This window comes from Zootoca vivipara, chromosome 9 (assembly GCF_965207765.1).
Source record: "Zootoca vivipara chromosome 9, rZooViv2.hap1.1, whole genome shotgun sequence".
Taxonomy (NCBI): domain Eukaryota; kingdom Metazoa; phylum Chordata; class Lepidosauria; order Squamata; family Lacertidae; genus Zootoca; species Zootoca vivipara.
The window spans coordinates 53,453,756-53,474,682 of record NC_142592.1 but is presented as its reverse complement, the minus strand read 5'-3'; the positions used below and the strand labels follow the sequence as shown (position 1 = coordinate 53,474,682).

At 42.3% G+C, this 20,927-nt stretch overlaps 1 protein-coding gene across 3 annotated transcripts in view; it reads right to left on the bottom strand.

Annotated features, from left to right (window-relative positions):
- DENND5B (DENN domain containing 5B) overlaps positions 1–20,927 on the bottom strand; it is a 99,670-nt gene that overhangs the window by 40,567 nt on the left and 38,176 nt on the right. For 2 of the 3 annotated variants that reach the window (XM_035126605.3, XM_035126607.3), the window contains exons 2-4: positions 13,259–13,324; positions 5,866–5,975; positions 1,098–1,764 (exon numbers count right to left, since the gene is read on the bottom strand). In XM_035126605.3, the coding sequence (XP_034982496.1) occupies positions 1,098–1,764; positions 5,866–5,975; positions 13,259–13,324 (843 nt within the window). The remainder of the gene's footprint in view (positions 1–1,097; positions 1,765–5,865; positions 5,976–13,258; positions 13,325–20,927) is intronic. The other variant, XM_035126606.3, reaches the window with a different exon arrangement.

Below are 20,927 nucleotides of genomic sequence, written 5' to 3'. Positions count from 1 at the left end.
GTGTCCCCAGACCACATAGCCAAGAGTCAGGGGTGGGGGGGCTGTAGCCCCACATCTGGAAGGCAGCACATTGGATAAACCTGCTTGAATTCATCTATCTGGCACCAACATTGCTATCCTTTCAGTACAGACAAAGAAATGTTTATTTTTCCACATTTTTTTTTTACAATTTTAAAACTTTCCCCGCTCCCCTTCCCTCTAGTTCTTAGTTATGTTTTAATTTTATGTAGTATCTTGTTTTTGTAAACTGCCCTGGAGGAAGTATATGAATCTTTAAATTAAACAACAACAACAACAACAACAAATAAATGCCTATGAACAGAAAAAGGCTTAAATTGCAAGGACAGGAGAATTCAAACTCTCTTTTAAATTGCTTGCAGGCACACATCCGAAACAGATTTCCTCCTTTCTGCAGAGTTAACAATTTAATTCACCCCTCTCTGGTAGCAATCTTGTGCTGTTCCGGTAGCATTTGTCACTTATCCTCTGGAAGCTGTATTAACAGCCTCAGAACAGGAGAATTTTGAAAATGTTGGAACACAGCCTTTCCCATAATATTCATGACACACACAATATATAAACATGCACACGCACACACCTTCAAAGGGGCAGCACAGAAATTCAGATATAGAATAAAATTTTAAAAGTGAGGTAACTGCTTTTGAAAGTCAGTCCAGAAGACCCTGCAAACTATTTAAAATGTGTAAAGAAATATACTGGTGTGAAATGCTCTGAGCTAAGCAGTTAAAAGGGTTAACACCCAAAAATAAGCACTGTCTTTCCACAGAAACTGCTGTACTCCTGAAGGTTATAATTCCACAGAAACTGCTGTACTCCTGAAGGTTATAATTTTCTTGGAAGAAAGTCACAGCCTTTGCAACGTTGGTGAATCTTCAGTTGGCGCTTAGACTAAATTTGTAGGAGAATGCAGAGCACTCTGTTAAGATATATGCATTTGGCTCTAAAATAAATTGTTTCAGGTTAGTTCTTTTAAAAACATTGTTTCTGAAAAAAACCACCACCTGCTATTACCATTCATGTGGGCAAATTAGAGGAAAACTCAGCAACCTGATTGAACTAAAGTTAAGTCAGCTTACCTTGAGAATAAAGAAGGATCTGCATTTCTAGGAGAACACACGTAAAAACCTGGATGAGGTTCTCCAAGCCCAATAACTCAAAGGCCTCCCGGAGAGGGTAGTCGGATAGTGGGAGTTCATTAGGCCCGGGTCTCTGGCAAAAGATAGGCTCGTAGACCCCGTAGAATTTGAGAGACCTCCCTGGCGGCGGAAGGGGCACTTCATAAAGAATGTTATGGATGTAGCTCTCCAGGGGTAAAGGTGGAGGTTGCTGGGAGGTGACTGCCTTGTAAAGCTGGATGAGGAATTTCTTGCAGGCTTGCATGAAAGGAAGGGGGGCAATGAGGCAAATGCACTTGGAGACGTAGAGTGTGTCCCTGTTGATATCGTAGGAGTTGTAGCGCTGCATCTTGGCCAGCGACGTGGAGTCGCCTTCGTCGAGGCTGCTTGCCAGGGAGTCTGTGCTGCACGACGATGAGGCGCAGGCGCTGTTGCATTGCTCTGCGTTGTGCATTTGATAAAGCGTCTGCATAGCTGTGCAAATCTGCTTGCTCGTGACCTCTTCGTAGAAGGTGAGTACGAACCCGTAGGTGCGGGAACCATCTTCCCGGGTAATGATGAAAGAGTGGAACTGGGGGTCTCTGTTATCGGTTTGAGTCCTGAAGGATAGCCCTTTGGGCATACATAACTGCAAGAAGAGTGGGAAGGGGGAACACAACACATCAATAGCTCATCTAATTTTATCTGGCACAACCCACAAGGATGTTTCTCTTGTGCAGGCCCCAATGCAATGCCCAGCAGGTCACGCCTTTTGTATAATTTCTGTTTGGTTCAAGAGGGGTTTTGCACAGGAGGTGCTTCTGGCAGAAGAAGTTGGAGAAAGCTATCTTGTTAAACCAGTTAATTAAAAAAAAATCTGCACTCTTGAAAATAAGATTCCCAGCCTCAAGCACAAAAGGACATTGCCTTTAATTTGTATTTTTTATGAAGCACACAGAATGACTTTGCACAATTATACTGCAATGGCCATTTGCCACCGTTCATAAATTCGTTTACAGCCTTATGAGTTAAATGTGAGTATCTCAATAAAGCAGCAAACAAGAGCTCCTCTATTTCCTTTGTCAGTAATGTAGAGTACACATAATTATAAAAAAGGGAGCAAAATCTACTGGTAAAAAAAATAAGGAAGCAAAATCTGAATTGTTCAAGGAAACTGCAATCAGAAAAAAAGGAAGAAAGGAAAACCCAACCAGGATTCCCCATGGAACAAATAGCTGCAGCAAGTTTATGCAAGTTACAAAGAAATGTATGTTCTTATTAATTTTGGTAGTGGAAGCATAGGTGTAAAGCAGGATGTCCAAAGTCCATTTTGGGGGCCTAATGTGGCATGCCAGTCAGTTTAATCTGGCCCCTGTGGCAGTTTATTTCCTGGGGTAAAATCCTAAAAAAATCTCAACAACTTCAATCCTTAAAAAAGCTCAGCTTCAATCCTAAAAAAAGCCCCTCACTTCATCAAATCTGGCCCTCTTTGGAAAAAGTTTGGACACCACTGATTGTAAAGGTAAAGGCAAATATAACTGTATTTAGAAGCCAACAAAGGTAAAATCCCATTATTCTCACTCAATGCCACTAGCTACAGAGAACACTAAAATTACAGGTGGCGCTGTGGGTTAAACCACAGAGCCTAGGGCTTGCTGATCAGAAGGTCAGTGGTTCGAATCCCTGCAACGGGGGGAGCTCCCATTGCTCGGTCCCAGCTCCTGCCCACCTAGCAGTCCGAAAGCACATCAAAGTACAAGTAGATAAATAGGTACCGCTCCGGCAGGAAGGTAAACAGTGTTTCCGTGCACTGCTCTGGTTCGCCAGAAGCAGCTTTGTCATGCTGGCCACTTGACCCGGAAGCTGTCTGAGGACAAACGCCAGCTCCCTCGGCCTATAGAGCGAGATGAGCGCCGCAACCAGAGTCGGACATGACTGGACCTGATGGTCAGGGGCCCCTTTACCTTTACCTTACAGAGAACACTAAAATTACTGATTTACCAGATGTGAAATGCAACTCAGCCATTGGTACTGGAAGCAGAACAGTGAGAAATACAAGTATAGATCTAGTATAGCCATCACCGTGAGCCATCCAGTCTGGGTCCTCAAAATCCCTTTTACTGTTAATGCATAGAACGGTATGGCTATGACTCAGTAGCAGGGTTTAATTTCATTTAACTGATAGCCTGTGTTGCAATTTTATGGTTCATGTCAACAAAGGCTATTTCTGGATGGCAGCCACGCATTCATTCAAAATGCTTCCAGATTGTTAATGCCCACAGGGCAGCATTTTTACCACCACATCCTGCAACCAGAGATTTTCCAGGCTAGATTTAAAATTGAGATTGATTCAACAAAAAATATATATATTTGGGGTATATTGGACATCTATGGAAGGAAGCATAAATTTGGAGATGCCTCACTGAGGTATATGATGTGGGCTTGTCTGCCACTTAACAGCAGATTCAAAATATTTATATATAATTTGCATGTGCCTAGGTGTTTGCACGTGAGAGAGATCATGTGTAACACAAGCCCCTGTGGGATGTGTACATCCACAGTAAACACACATACAAAATCACAAAACTGTAGAGTTTGAAGGGACTACGAAGATCATCTACTCCAACCCCCTGCAGTCATCTTTCGCCCAACATGGGGCTTGAACCCACAACCCTGAGACCGAGTCTCGTTGGGCATTTAGTAAGTGCAAAACAAGGACTGCCTGTAAGCTAGTGGCCACAATCCAAGGTATTGACAATCATTTATAAAGCCCTAAACAGCGAAGGACACAAGTTATTGCAGGTGCACCTCCTCTAGTGCCAGGCAACACAATCCTAATGATGGAGAAGGAATTCCGTCTGTGGTCCTCATGAGGATTTGTGGTGAGAGGGACTTGCAGAAGAGTCTTGTCACTGTCCAGAGTGAAGAATCAACTCTTTCTCGTCAAAAGTACACTTACCAAGTTAGGAAAATGCATGTCTATTCATAAACATATATTAGTTACAGGTAGGTAGCAGTCTGACGCAGTCAAAACAAAATAAAAAAATCCTTCCAGTAGCACCTTAGAGACCAACTAAGTTTGTTATAGGTATGAGCTTTCGTGTGCATGCACACTTCTTCAGATACTGAAGAAGTGTGCATGCACACGAAAGCTGATACCTATGACAAACGTAGTTGGTCTCTAAGGTGCTACTGGGAGGATTTTTTTTTATTTTGCATAAATATATGTTTTCACTGATTTCTTTTCCATGTGAAAATGCTTCAAGATATTATATGGGATGTGATTCACAACTGGAATCAAACCAAGAAATAAATACATTAAATGAACATATATTCATTACACTGTTCGGCAGCTGCAATTCTAGCCAATAATATTCTACCAGTAGGGAGTAGATCAAGCAAGGGTAGTGATTGGGGCAGGATTTACCATTTTTCATAGCTACGACTTACTCACCCTTATGTTTCCAGGCTCATAGATCCTAAAATAGTCACATAGGTAAAGGTAAAGGTACCCTTGACCATTAGGTCCAGTCGCAGACGACTCTGGGGTTGCGGTGCTCATCTCGCTCTATAGGCCGAGGGAGCCAGCGTTTGTATGCAGACAGCTTCCAGGTCATGTGGCCAGCATGACTAAGCCGCTTCTGGCGAACCAGAGCAGCACACGAAAATGCCGTTTACCTTCCCACCGGAGCAGTACCTATTTATCTATTTGCACTTTGATGTGCTTTCGAACTGCTAGGTGGGGAGGAGCTGGGACCAATCAACAGGAGCTCACCCCGTCACAGGGATTCGAACCACCGACCTTCCGATCGGCAAGCCCTAGGCTCTGTGGTTTAGACCACAGCGCCACCTGTGTCCCCTAAACAAATAGTCACATAGAAAGGACTTAATACTAATTCCCGGGGTGGGGGTGGGGAACAAGCAAGTAAGGATAAGAAGCAACAGCTTGGGAACATTTGCATTTGCCAATGGATAAGGACATGAGCCATATGGGATATTCCCCACAACTTAAGTGCAGGGAAAAAAGCAGCCATTGCTGTATGTGAGAAAACCAAGGTTTCAATGTGTGTGGCATCCTGCATGGTTCAGTACAAATGGAGAGCTACAGTTTCGTAAAAGGATTCCCCCTTCCTATCTCCTTTTCCATGAACTAGATTTCTCAGAAGCCATTTGCAATCTATTTAGCATCCAGCAGTCCCAGAAAGCTCCCCCATGGGCTAACCTTCAAAAAAGCTCATGCATTCGCCTCCAAGGAAGACCACCAATTACTATTTATATAAAAGGAAGGCAGAAATGCAAGGCAGTGACAAAAACTAATATTGAAAGAAAAAGGGCAACAAAAGCTAGCAACCGCCTATGGTTATTGTTAGGGGGAGAGAAATGCTCTCTTAAGTGAGGCTTTATATTCCCCAGCCCTTAAAATGACAACAAACAAGATTTGGGGCAGAAGCAGCTTGATAAGGATTATTCATCTTAGCACATTGTTTTCACCCCATCATAATATAGAATGGTGTCATTAATAGGTCAGGAAGTGAAGAAGGCCTAAAGTAGCCTGTTCCGTTTTCAACTTGGTTCTGATGAAGACTGTAGACCATGGGTAGGCAAACTAAGGCCCTGGGGGTCTTGGCCCATAAAAAAGGGGGGTGGCTGCAAGTTGATATGCAGAGTATGAGAATCCAGACTTCCTAAAGTGATGGGGGAAAGAATAGGAGGAGGAGACCTCTCTTCGGAAGGAGTCTTCTCTACATACCATGTTGACTGCATCTTGATCAAAGGGATTCCACTCTATGTTCTGGGGATAGTGAGCCAAGACTTTGGACTTGAAAGTTCTTCTTAAGGGGCTCTGGTCAAAGTTCTCTCCTGCAACAACAACAACAACAAAAAGCCACAATAGTCAAAACAACTGCTTTGCAAAACATCTGACCTGCTCAACATCTCATCAAAGAAGAAAATGCAGAGGGAAAGGACATGTACATTTTTACTTCATCGGCTTTTGGAAAAGGAAGGTCTAAAGGACATGTACAAGATGCATTCAGCCGTTTCTTCCTTCAGTTAACTTGGCTCTGTAATTTGAGCTGATGTGGGTACATTTTAAAGCTACTAAAAGCAGTGCTGAAAACTCACAATCATCATAAGGGGCTGCTGTAGAACGGCAGCGAGCCAAACTGGCAACTTAATACTCTTGCCCAAATTTAATGTATTCAGTCTAATCTCCGGCATAGTGGCGAAAAGAACAGCGGAGGAAGGGTGACACATTAACTTGCATGGTATATGACAGTGTCTGCAATAAGAAACAAATGTGAAAAAATGTGATCCAGGGATCAGCTCCCCATCACCAAGGGAGAAATGCTCATGTTTGTCTACTTAAGAAAAAGCTGGTAGAAAGGTCCACCGAGGCACTCCCAAAAACTTCTGCTCAATGAGATCTAGGAGTTTCAGCATCTCTACAAAGGGCCAAAATGGACACCATGTTAACTGCATCTATGCACTGACCATGCAGCACTGTTGTTTTTAATGCAGAAAAGCATCAGGGAAAGGGGTTGAAAAGTATCAGGATCCTAGCAAGCAGCCAAGGTGATTTAAACCCTTTTCTTCCCTACTGTCCTCCTGGGAGAAATCCCAGGAAATGCCCCATTGGCACCATTAGGGAATAAATTCTCTCTAGCCACTTGGTGGGATTGTGATAATTATCAGCCCACCACATGCAGATGCTATTTGCACTTCTGAAAACCTCCATGTTGAACACTGTAATGCCTAACAGGGATGGTGTCACCAGAGTTCTCTAGCGGAAAGCACAGCTGAATAGAAGTTGCATAAGGAGACCACAGCTCATTTCAACCGGGCTTCCATGGGAGACCAGCCTATGGTGGTGTGCTTTATGTGGTAAAATATCTCAGGCTGGCCCTAGACAGTGATAGCACCAAACCTCAGGAGATGGGAACTTCAGAAAGGCAAAGTGAGCCACTACATTCTTCTTGGTTGAGAAACAAGGCAAAGGGCATTCAATTTAGCACCATCAGTTTCAATGCTGGCCCCTCGTTCCCCACCCCACCCCAAAAGTATAGCACAATATCCATTAGTAGTAGTAGTAGTGGTAGTAGTAGTAGTAGTAGTAGTAGTTGTTATTATTATTATTATTATTATTATTATTATTATTATTTACAGTATACCTTGTCCATCTGGCTTGGTTTCCCCAGCCACTCTAGGGGCTTACAACATATATAAAAACATAGTAAAACATCAAACATTAAAAACTTTCTGATGCTGGGCTGCCTTCAGATGTCTTCTAAAAGTTGTGTAATTCTTTATCTCTTTGACATCTGAAGTGGGGGGTGTTCCACAGGGAGGGTGCCACTACCAAGAAGGCCCTCTGACTGATTCCCTGCAACTTCGCTTCTCTCAGTGAGGGAACCAGCAGAAGACCCTCGGAGGAGGACCTCCATGTCTGGGCTGAGTGATGGGGGTGGAGATGCTCCTTGAGGTATACTGGACAGAGGACTTTAAAGGTCAGCACCAACACTTTGAATTGTGCTCAGAAACGTACTGGGAGCCAGTGAAGATCCTTTAGGACCGGTGTTATATGGTCCTGGTGGATCCCCCCTCTCTGCTAGTGGAACAGATTTCTACTGTGCAACGGAGCTTACCTTTCCTCTGCTTTAAAGGGTTGGATTGATGGCAAGACCCTAAATTAACTTCTGGGGCTGATGGGAACTGGGAGTCCCACAACATCTGGAGAGCTGCAGGTTCCCCATCCCTACTATAAAATGCTAGATAGAAAACAATGAATAATTGTTATCACCTACCTACAAGAAAGATACTAGGTTCTATTGGGGTAGTTCCACATTTATTCAGGAGCACCTAAGTCTATCTCAGAATCCTCATGCATCATAAAAACTACATAAAAATGCACCTTAGACATAAGGCACACTCAAGCCCCACAGCTCATGTGGCTAAACTTCGGCTCCCCAGAAGCTGTTATCACTCCAACTCCCACCAGCCCCTGCCAATATGGCCAATGGGAAGGGAAGATGGGAACTGTAGTCTAGCAACTTCTAGTAAACCATACCTGCCCTTAGAGAATGACCTGTCGTTAACTGCTGAACTTCTCACTCAACACAGCAAGGTACAATCTGCTGGTTAGGATCGTTTTGAAACTTTACACAGAAGCAAATCAATGTTTACCTTGTAATACACTTGTGCCAGGAGAAGGCTGTAATATAATGTATAAGAATAATTTATTATTTATACTCCACCCATCTGGCTGGGTTTCCCCAGCCACTCTGGGCAGCTCCCAACAGAATATTAAAGACACGATAAAACAGCTTCCCATCAAGCAAAGATGTACAATAAACACACCTCCAGCTATGAGAGTCTCATCAAATTCATTACTTTCATTTTTTCAGCAATATATCTGTTTAGGATATACATCTAAAAGATTAATATAGTAAACATATTTTAAGACTCATAAAAGCCATTCTCGGTTTGTTATTTTCCAAGAACATATACACCTCCACCTCAACACATTTACATACTACATTTTCCTGTCTCTGCTTTAAATTGGACAAAAATGTCCTGCTCATCCCCATTTGCTTTTTAGAAAAAATAATAGCTACTAACACAAAAAGATGTAATGTGTAGTGAGGCCCAGTTTGGAAAAGCAATTGCAAAGGAGGACTAAATACAACACAACACAGAGAAATACACACACGTACACAGGCTGCCAATCAAAGGACTGAAAATGCTGCAACGAAAGTTGCAGATTACTGCTTATTGTAGGGCAACATTGTATAGTTATGTAGACTTAACTGCTTGGTGCATATGTTGTGGTGTATTGCAGCCAGTGCTTTGAAGTTTGGAAAACTCATATGAGAATTGGTACAAGCATCGCTCCACCACCCTCATAGCAATAAATATGGGTCCTGCTTTCAAATATATAATTGTAGGTTTTTCTAGGTATTTGAGACATGCACATTTTGAAATTTTAAAGATGAACAAAATTCATTTTGCTGGGCAACTACATCACTGGAATTAACTACTTTCTCATCTGAAAAAATTATAATCCACAAAGCCAAACACTGAGAAGAGTTCCAGTAGTTCTACTTTTGCTTACTTTGGACTGCAGAAATAAAGACATTTTCAAGCACCAGCAAAGGTGAGGAATGCTTGTCTTGGGGGTGTCGTAAGTTAATAATTATAATATTAAATTATAAATTGCACTGGCTCAGTAACATTTTAATTCACATTTGGCAAGATGCAGGAAATGCAAAACTATTAGTCAAAAGTAAGTCTGATTCTGAATGCACTCATTGGGACTACCTGGCTATATAAGTGTCCACAGGATTGCAGCCATGCACTCAAACTCATGTTCTGAAATACAGAAAATGGTGCAATTTATATGCTTCCTAAGCCTTTGTGAATATTGCTGTGTCCCACTCACACTCATTCTAAAATCCCATAAGAGGCAGTATTATGGCAGTAAGCCTTTACGTCCTAATCCAAGAGAGAACTACTATAAATTACCACTGCAGGGGCACTCTATGAGTGATATGCAAACTAATGGGGAACTGCAGAGCATAAAAAAATAAGAGGATTTCACCCAACGTAGACCTGCAACAGGGCTAGAAATTATTGAAGAAATAATAATGCGTATGATGCAATAAAGTTGTATTTTATTAATCTGTTGCCATTTTTCCCTCTTGTGAATATATGAAGATAAAGCTGAAGGGAAAACTCTACTAAAAAGGAGACTCCAGAAAACAGAACTGTGAATGTCTGACGATATATATATAAAACTATGTTTTATTACAAGCTCTCAGTGTTGTAGATTCTCTGATTTAGAAGTTTCAAAAGTTGCATAATTAGACTAATAATAAGGGTAAATACTGGCTTACTAGTGTAACGTTTCAGAGCAGGCACCCCCAAACTTCAGCCCTCCAGATGTTTTGGACTACAATTCCCATCATCCCTGACCACTGGGTCCTGTTAGCTAGGGATCATGGGAGTTGTAGGCCAAAACATCTGGAGGGCCGCAGTTTGGGGGTGCCTGTTTCAGAGCGTCCTTTAAAGTTTCATCAAGGATGTATGGAGATTTGTACACATTGCTAAGGTCCAAGTCCAACACTTTTGGACACTATGCTACACTGGCTCTCAAAAATCAGATTCCATTGTTAAAGTAAGACTTTCTTAGATGCAACATACTTGTTACTGTTAGTCAGTATATCCACCTTCTGAAGTTATTATTCCATGCATTAAGGACACATGGAGGGGGGGGGCTCATGCCCTGGCTCCAATGTCCTTGTGGACCCACCATGACCTTCACATGCTCAGCAAAAGGTCTGAAAGGGAAACCGACCTATGTTTGCCTGAACACACAAACATAGGCTTCTCTATGTGCTCAGGAACCAATATGGAAGAACCTCCTTGCTTTCAGCTGAATGTGCATATACTGTACTGTATTCATCCTTCTGAAGGGGGCTGGTGGGCAGCAACTTTGTGCAGCCATAAGTCATTCCCTTTGCAAAATATTTTAAGATCAACGTTCGTTTAGAGACTCTGATGCCAATATGAAGGTTTTGTGTGTGCAGGGGGTATGAAAAGAACATGGTGTCCTATGTGCACATCAGGCTCTTTTGTGCATAGTGAGCATTCCCCGAGACCCCGTCTTTTGGGCCAGCCATTATCTTCTAGCCTAACCTACCCCGCAGGGTTGTTTTGAGGGAGAGAACCAGGTAAAGCTACCTCAAGCTCCTTGGAGGAAAGACAGGATGTAAATGCAAGAATGAATAAAATAAACATCTATAATTAGCTAACTCCTTTCTCTTGTCTGCCTGCAAAACCTAGTGCAATTTAGGCTTACAAATGTGTAACTAAATGTTATGGATGCTGCTGTTAAATTAGCACCTCTCTGTTTTATATGCTGTAAATTAAAGTTGCATCATGTAGTGTTCTTAGATAAGTTGCCAACACTGCTTTAAGATTACAGTATTGGAGACAATATATTTATCAGGATTAAAATATGCTTAACATTATAATGTTTCACTTTTCCCAAAAAACAAATGGGTTTGAAAATCTACTGGGAACCTGGACATTGGGAGTATTTGAAATGTGTAATCAATGCAGGAATAGGATGCAGACCCTTCTAGTCCATTTATTATCAGACTCCAATACTCTCAGTTATAGCTAGTTATGAATTCTGTTGGAAGTGCCTTTGCCACAAATAAGGTATTTTTATATCTCTGCCTGCCTTAGGAAGATTCTACAGGACTTGCATGTCATGGCAGCCATCTCTGTCAGCTGACAATTCTAATTAAATTGGTTCAGTGTATCCTGGTGAATCTACTTTCAATGGATTTACCCTTTCACAACCCTAAACTTTTGAGCTACATAAAAACACAGAAAAGAGTATTCAGTGGGGGCCTAGACCAGGCATCCCCAAACTGCGGCCCTCCAGATGTTTTGGCCTACAACTCCCATGATCCTTAGCTAACAGGACCAGTGGTCGGGGAAGATGGGAATTGTAGTCCAAAACATCTGGAGGGCCGAAGTTTGGGGATGCCTGGCCTAGACAAACCAAGTTCTCTCATTTTTTCATGACAGTGCTCTCCACTCACTTGTCTGTATCTTATCACAAATATCCGGATAATCAGCTTTATCATTTCTTCTTGTGAGTGTAACATTCTATGCCAACCTTAGTTTGGTTTAGTTTAGCTTTCATGTGTTTGTTTTATGGAAGTTCTATTTTGTTATTTGGGTTATACGGATAAGATTTAAACAAGGAAAGAAGAAAAGGAGCAAACCATGATTTGCTGTTATAAGAATGAATCACAGCTCTCACATCCTTTCCTCTTTCACTTATGGTAAGTGGAGATCAGAAACATCTGACTAGCTCCATTCCTCCCCCTCCTCCCAACATACCAACAACTGAAACAGCTAGAAAGCATGACTCCTATCACACACACTGAAAATGTGGCTCTGCCAATCTGCCTGGAAGTGATGGGCTATGATGACATGCTGCAAGTTTTAGGATGATTCAGACCTCCTCACATGATATTTGGCAGGAGTGTTGATTCTGAAGCAGCCCACATATCTGACCTACAGTCTAGTCTGGTTATTGCTAATTAGTATTTACAATTATTATCTTTTTAAAAAAGGAAATATGGCAAGTTTTTCAATACAGCATATAATTTTGCATTGTCTGCTGCCTTGGAAACAATACTGTTTTATAGCTGTCATCAGTGCAGGAGTTTGGGGTTGGGGAGACTTCCAGAACTTGGCAGAATGGGCAAGAGGTTCCTCAAACACAACAGGGCTGGCTTAGTGCAGTAATAGACAGGACCACCATAAGGGGGCAGGTGGAAGACCATCAAGTCTGGAGTCTAAAGTTATTACTGCAGAGCATTCCTTGGGAAGTGTTAGAACATGAGAGCGATTTCCTTCTCCCACGGTTTCCCCCCAGTAGCTGGCATGCCAAAGCATGCCATCTCTGTTCCAGAAGATAAAACACTGCTTTATGCCTTACATCCTCCCACAAGAACTTGCTTATAAACTCAGGTGCTTGCCTAAAAGGCTCTTTTCCAGATTCCACTACTGTTAGTGAGGCAGGTGACAAGTGGAGATGTGACCTTTCCTTTGATGGTGCCCCAAGTTTTGCAACTCTTCGCCTGGAGAGGTATACCCGGTAATCTTTTTGGTACCAGAATTTGGGGGGGGGATCTTGATTCAATTTCTATCTAGTCAGGCAACTGTTGTTTTGCTAGAACTGATATTACTCTTAACTCAAAGCTGTTTTCAGGTTTTTTTTGCACTTTAAGCCACTCTGGGAACTTGTGTTGAAGGTAGGAGGGCAGTATTGCATGTCTTAATAAAAGCAAAACAAACCTTTCACAGGAAATCCTAAAAAAAATTCAGGGTAGCTGTAGGGGACATTTCCAGACCAAAGAAAAAGATTGTTTTCTTTTGGCACATCTGCCATACAGGGTGGTGGGAGGGAAAAATAGATTTATTGATTATTGATTACAAGGAATCAATCAAGATCGAACCAATCAAAGGAAGGGTTTTCAATTGAATTTAAAGTGCAAGATGGATGTGATTACAGGAAATCTGGAGATTAAATTAGTAAGCATCTGTCATCTTTTTTTTTTTACCTGATGTTCTGTTTGCAGAATCTGAGCTCCTGCCATGACGATCGGCTTCTAGCCACTGGTATAAGACTACATAACATAACAGAAACAAAAAGCACGTATGAACAAAATGAACAGAAAGTGCAGACACACACTAAAAAAACCATGGTTAAGAAAAGGAGACATGTACCATGAAGTAGCAATACTTCCTTCTACTGCTTCTGACAGAAAGCAAAAGAATGGAACAATGCATGTTAAGACAAGACAGACACACGCATATCCACACAAAGCTCAGCCCACCAGGAAAGTCTCCTGCAGAAGCCCAATTGAAACAAACAATAGGTGTTTTTTTTAATGTGCTCAATCATTTCAAATTTGCTTTTCCAAATGGGCTGTACCTGTGATAGTAAACAGCAATGGAACACACTAGGCGGTAGTTCAGATATCGCTGCCTCCACATGAGCATTATGTAGCATTCTATAAAGTTTAAGCAAGTGATTCTTAAACTGTGTTCTGAAAGGCTACATGTAGTGCAGTACAGTGCAGTTTAGAAGTTAATGCTAGAAGTATGTCAGAAGCCACCCATGAGGCACTGATTCTCCATCCCTACCAATGTACGGAATAGTGACATCATCCACAGCAGGGATAGGAAGCCTGCGGTCCTCCAAATGTTGCTGGACTACAATTCCCATCACCACTGGCCCTGGTGGCTGAGGATGATGGGAGATGTAGTCCAACAACATGTGGAGGGCTACACGCTCTCTATGCCTGGACTAAAGGAACACCTACTATGAGAAAGGTACTATGGCAATCAGACTACCATGTAGTGGCCAAAAATACCCTGGGAATATTTACTTAGGTACAGCGTTTGGTCAGCACATGGGAAAACCATTTCAGGATTGAGTCTCCAGGCATTGTTGGACCCACAACTCTAATCATTCATGAATATTGCCCATGCTGGCTGGACCTGGTGGGAGCTGGAGTCCAACAACATCTGGAAATCTAAAGGTTCCCTGACCTTGTGAGAAAATAGGGAAGTGCAAGGATTTCCCAAGGCAGCAGCCCCAAATGTGTGGAGGGTGGGATACAGTTCTCCATCCCTGGGCCCTGAATGACAGGGTTAAACAGAAGGGCTGGATACCAGGAGGCAGCTTTAACTGGGTGCTCTCAAAATTGCAAGGAGGATGCCTCCCCATTGTTCTGGATGGTGCTTAGAAGTAAGTATTAAAAGCAACACTCTCATTATGTGGGTTGCCGCTATGGGCGATGCCAACACCTGAACTGCCCCATCTACAAACAAAATATGAGATGTTAAAATCAGCAATGAAAAGGAATTAGTATTTTAGAACAAGGAAAGCTTCTACACGTAATGCCATGCTCTCTCTCCCTTTTTGGTATTTATTCAATTTTTCAATAACAAGAAACCAAACGAAGAAAACACAAAACATAATCACATGGCTGACAGGCAAGGGTTATTATGGGAGTTGGGCTCCTGATTTCTCACCCCCGCCATATACAGTGTTAGGACCAATTGCACGATTCCATACAGGCAATCTTTACATGAAAATTGAGTAATCTGATAACCTGAGGTTCCATTTGGAAAAAAAAGTTTCTAATTCGCAACAGCAGCAAAACGACGTGTCCATGAAAATTTGAGCGCAAAGCCTAGTAAAACCTGAGAAAACAGAGCATTATATTTTCCGTGGTCAGGGACCACCTACTGCAGCATTTTGCTCCTCCTCACAACTGGCAGAAACGGAACACACTACCTGTACAAAGATGTGGGTTACGCTAGGAGAAATATGCATAATTTTAGACACATTGCAAACTCCATCTCTCTTTGGTATACGATTTGGCTTTACTATGGTGCTAAGTTCTGACAGAAATGTATGCAGCCCACGAGATTTGCACATCTTTGCAGCAACCTGAAACCATCTGCTTAGAATGGATGGGAGGGTGGGTGTCTGATTGCACCCTATGAAATGTGGGCTCGCTGAAGGGGGCACGTTCAGTGTAGGCGAGGCTGACCAACGTAAACAGTCTCTTGTGCATTCCAGATTTTTTGAGATGATGCTTACAGAGACCTTTTGTTTCGGTGGTACTTAGTGGGCAAACAGGCACCCCCCATTTTAAAGAAATTGTCCCTTTCCTTAAGAATTATAGAAAAAAAATACTAATTGATTTGATTTCATAATATGAACAGTTAAAATTTAAAATGTCAAGTTTATTGGCTGAAGCCAGACTAATCATTTGGGCAGCCCTCTTTAATTCATTTCATGTTTTTAAAACTAGATATCATCTGCTCTGTAAAAAAACAAACAGAAAAGTGAGAGAGAGACAGAACAGGTTGAACACTTAGAAGTGTTAACCTGCACTGCTGGCAGAAATGAATACATGAGCAGTATACTAATGGTGCTATAACGACAGACAAAAATGGTTGTGTTTATATGGCCTCCGAGATCTCATTACCGCAAGCCATTCCTCTTTGATTAGCTTCTACACAGAACTGAGGCATGCACAGGCAAGACCTACAAATACACTTAGGAACAAGACACCCAAATATTTTCAAATAAAGCTCCTTCATTCATTCCCCAAGAGCTCGGTTATATCAAATGTTGGTATGTTGGGCTTATAAATAAGGGGCTGCCCCATTTTGCTATGAAGTATTCATGCACTTAACGCAAGGAGTTCGCTGTGATTGCTTGAGTCCACAAGTTATGCAAATCCCTGAAGTAAACTGATCAGCAAGACCCATTAAAATGAATATTAATTCACGGAGTACAATAAAACTCTTCATATTTTGATTCGCTGGGTCTATAACACAATTCACAGAGCACATGAAATCCTTTTCAAATTACTCTCCGTGTGTGTTTTGTCTCCAGCAGAGAATAATTTGACTGCTTTAAACAACAGCTTTTCAAAAATACAATCTGAGAAAGGGTGTTATATTCTAGACTTCCTTCCCATCCTCCACCTTCTGACCTCAATTGAAGGATCTCCACTGTCTGCCTGGAGAGTAATGTTATACCAACCAACAGCTTTGGTTTCTTAATATAGCTACACATCCAAATGACAGCAGAATAACAAAGACATTCAAAAGGGTGGGGGTGGGGGTGTTGCAATCCGAAAGGTAGACCAAACCTTAAGATTCCGGCTGAATAATATTCAAGTGAAAGCCACGCAGGCACAAACAACACGGTTGCTTGGAGAATAGAGACCCAATACAGTGGTACCTCGGTTTATGAACACAATTGGTTCCGGAAGTCTGTTCATAAACTGAAGCGTTCATAAACTGAAGCGAACTTTCCCATTGAAAGTAATGGAAAGTGAATTGATCCGTTCCAGACGGTCTGCGGAGTAAGCGTTCATAAACTGAAGCAAACTTTCCCATTGAAAGTAATGGAAAGTGGATTAATCCGTTCCAGACGGGTCCGCGGAGTACTTAAACTGAAGCGTTCATAAACTGAAGCATGGGTGTAATTGGTTCCGGAAGTCTGTTCATAAACTGAAGCGTTCATAAACTGAAGCGAACTTTCCCATTGAAAGTAATGGAAAATGAATTAATCCGTTCCAGATGGGTCCGCGGTGTTCATAAACCGAAAATTCATAAACCGAGGTGTTCATAAACCGAGGTTCCACTGTATACATAAACTGTGCTTTGCCTTGAGGAACTAAAAGCTCAATTACAGTTCATATCATATGCATAATTTTCAGAGATACGATCACTTCCACTTCATGCATATATCAGCTTCAACGCCCCCCCCCCCCACTGCACTTCGACTGCTACTGGTAGCTGCAAGCTATTTTATAATACTCTTGGCACACGCAAGGCTTATACCAAAAGGCACCAGAAAGCAGGTGCAGAACTGACATTTTCAGAATTCTAAACATGGGAGAGAGCAATTTTCTTTTTGCCCCGAGCCTCTCTTTTCTCCACGCCAAACACTTATGGAATTGAGACATTTCCTTTCTGTTGCCTCTCTGTCCTTGCATTCCAAACCTAGGCTTGCTAATGTTTTATTTAAGGCACACACACAGAGAGTGAAGCTTCGATACAGCACACATACCCATTAAAAAAGACAGCACCGTCACCCTTGCAAGAAGGCAAGTTCGTGAGGGACGATCACCTGGAACAACCTGAAGTTAATCTTATTATCTTGAATCATAGGAAACAAGGAATGGACATAGGCAGGCTGCCTTAAACCAGACCAAACTGTTGGTCCATTTAGTGCAGTATTGTCTACACCAGGCATCCCCAAACTACGGCCCTCCAGATGTTTTGACCTACAACTCCCATGATCCCTAGCTAACAGGACCAGTGGTCAGGGATGATGGGAATTGTAGTCCAAAACATCTGGAGGGCCAAAGTTTGGGAATGCCTGGTCTACACTGACTGGCAGCAGCACTCTTGGGTTTCAGGCACAATCTCTTCCAGCCCTGCCTGGAGATGCTGGGGGTTGAACTGGCAGCCTTCTGCACGCAAAGCAGATGCTCCCCCACCAAGCTACAGCCTTCCCTCACCCCTACCTAGAAGTGCCAAATAATGAACCTCCAATCTTTTGCATTCACAGTTAATTCAGAAGAACTATACAGCTATGAGTCAACAGCAGGGATTAATTTCATTTAACTGATTGTATTTGTTGACATGAACCATAAAATTGCAGCACAGGCCATTTCTGGATGGCTGCCATAAATCCATTCAAAATGTTTCCAGACTGTTAATGCTCACAGTGGTGGCGTTTTTTTTATCACCGCCACCTCCAAGTGGATATTTTTCCAATCCAGGAATGACACTGGCTTTTATGAGGCTGCCATCAACACATTTCCTCTGGCTGACCTATGACCTAATCCCCCAAAGCCTGGTTCTGCCTTTCCTCCTGGGGGGGCTCAGCGTGATCACATCTGGTTCCCCTCTTTATCTTCACAGTAAGACAAGAGGTAGCTTGAGGCTGAGGAGGATCCCAACTCTGCCCAAGGCGACCTAATGAGCTTTGTAGCAGAGAATGGATCCATAAACAGATCTCAAACATAAATGCAAGGATTTGAAGTCCAGGTTTCACAACACCGACCCCCACCCCAACCCTGATATAACAGGCTTGAGAAACTTGCTTATATTGTCACACCCAATCTAACCGTGCATTCTGTTTTCCATTTATGACTAGACAAAAGCCAAAGAGGAAATATGGAAGTGGGAGACAAAATGTGCTATCTATCACCATTGGAAATCCAAGTACAGTTACAGTACCTACATGAGCAGTTCAGGTGCATATTGTACAACACTCCTGAAAATGAAATGGTTTGGTGCTCAAAAGTCTACTACAGACACATGTTAAATATTCTAAAATGTCCTCCAATCTATATATGAGGAGGGAAGTTATAGTTACGGAGGCCCTGTGCAGCTGTAGCATTGTCAGATCAAACCATGGAGTGCTCTGTGGACTGGCATGCTCCTTCCTCTTCCCCCGCCTTTCATTTTCACAGCTAACCATGGTCTGCATTGCTGAGCTTTGATAGCCCTGGTCAGCTCCAAACCACAGGCTGCAAGCAAGATGCAATTAGTATCTCTGAATAAAGCCACTTTTTCAGCCCAACCTGTTAGTGAATGCATTCGATATTCAGAAAATACGGTATGTTTGTGGTTTCATAAACATGTCTGAGGTGCTCAGCTGAGGCTCCAGTACTTTGGCCACCTCATGAGAAGAGAAGACTCCCTGGAAAAGACCCTGATGTTGGGAAAGATTGAGGGTGCTAGGACAAGGGGACGACAGAGGACGAGATGGTTGGACAGTGTTCTCAAAGCTACGAACAGGAGTTTGACCAAACTGCGGGAGGCAGTGGAAGACAGGGGTGCCTGGCGTGCTCTGGTCCATGGGGTCACGAAGAGTCGGACACGACTAAACGACTAAACAACAACAAACATGTCTGGGGGCTCCAGTTAGAGGGCAAAAAGGTGGTTATAAAATATGGGAATAAAGCAGAAATAACCCCAGCATGTGGAACATAGGCAGCTACCTAAAACAGAATCCATCTAGCTCAGCATTGTCCATTCTGACCAGCATTTCAAGCAGAGGACATTCCCAAGATGCTGGGAATCAAATCTGGGACTCTCCAAATGCAAAGCAGATGCTAACCGCTGAGCTACAGCCCTTCCCCAAATGTTATCCAATCTCTGCGTAGAACAATCAAGCAGGATTGCAAAAGGCTTACATCCTAGAGATGATCCCCCCCAACCACCACCACACCCTGTTTCTTAAGTCTACATTTCAATAACCTTTTTTCCAAGGCAGTCATTGCTTATTCCAGCAGCCAGCATATCAATGTTTCCTACCCTCTGCCAACATGTCAGTTAAAATCAAGGGTGTGAGCTTATGTACGACTGTCAAGCCCTTTCAACTCACCTACGGTAGGAAAAAATTCTCTTTAAGAGCAAAACCCTAGGAGATGTCAACAATGTAGTGGGGTTATGTATGTGATAAAACACGTTTGGAGTAATGTACTGTATGTGATGAAAAATTCTTTTCAAAGAATTAATAAAAAATACATTTTTTAAAACCACCAATGTAGTGGGATACAAGAAACAAGAAACCAGGTTACTTCAGAGGTCTCAACCTGGCTCCTACAAAGCCCATTTCACACCTTCACCTGACATATTACAATGTGATATCATGAACTGTCCTGGTGTTTTTAGGGTGGCTTATTCATGGTTAATGAGTAGGTAGCAGAAGTGAAGTGTTTGCAGCAAGACTACCTACTTATTTATTTCTATCATTTAGTTAGTTATTTAAGGCACTTTTACCCTGCTTTTAAATACCAAACTCTTCCAAAGGAGCCTCACAGAAAAAGAGAACGTGAAATAACCAATTTACAAAGTGCCAGACAGATTAAAAATATGTTTGTTTTTCAATGGTGTTTGTATCGTCGTGCCTTGCTGTTTTTAGAAACCAACACCACCTCTCTCAATAAAGCAAATCAACATATACATTAAAAACCACCAGCAACAGAACTGTGTAAGATACAGCAAACCACTGTTATGGAGTGTCTCCACAAAATGCTCTTAAAAAACCAGCCATGCCTTTTCAGCATAGCAAAGGGAAGGGGCCTGGCAGGTCTCTCTGAGGAGGGCACTCTACACTTTAATATAACCTAGTATCAGATTATTTCGGGGCCTTACATTTAGAATTCAGGGTTTCCCAACCTTGGGTCTCCAGCTGTTGTTGGACTACAACTCCCATCATCCCTAGCTAGCATGTCCTGTGGTCAGGGATGATGGGAATCATAGTCCAAAAATAGCTGGAGACCCAAGATTAGGAACCCTGGTTTAGATATTGATACATGATGGCTGTGTTTTACCTTCACTGCCGGAGGCGTACACTACTTGCTCAGAATCGGAGAGAGGGCGACTGCACTCAGGCCCTGCATGCCCACTGTGAAAACAGGATGCAACCTAGACCAGCCTTTAGCTTGATCCAGCACAGCTTTTATTTAGGACAAAGACTGCTGACAGGTAGACAACAAAGGGGCTAGTACTGGGGTTAAGAACCCTTTCAACAACATGCATAGGAAAGTGATATTTTTTAAAAAAATGTTACACATACATATATACATGAGATATTATTATTATTATTATTATTATTATTATTATTATTATTATTAATTAAACTTGCCACTTCTTACCCAAACAAGGTCTCTAAGC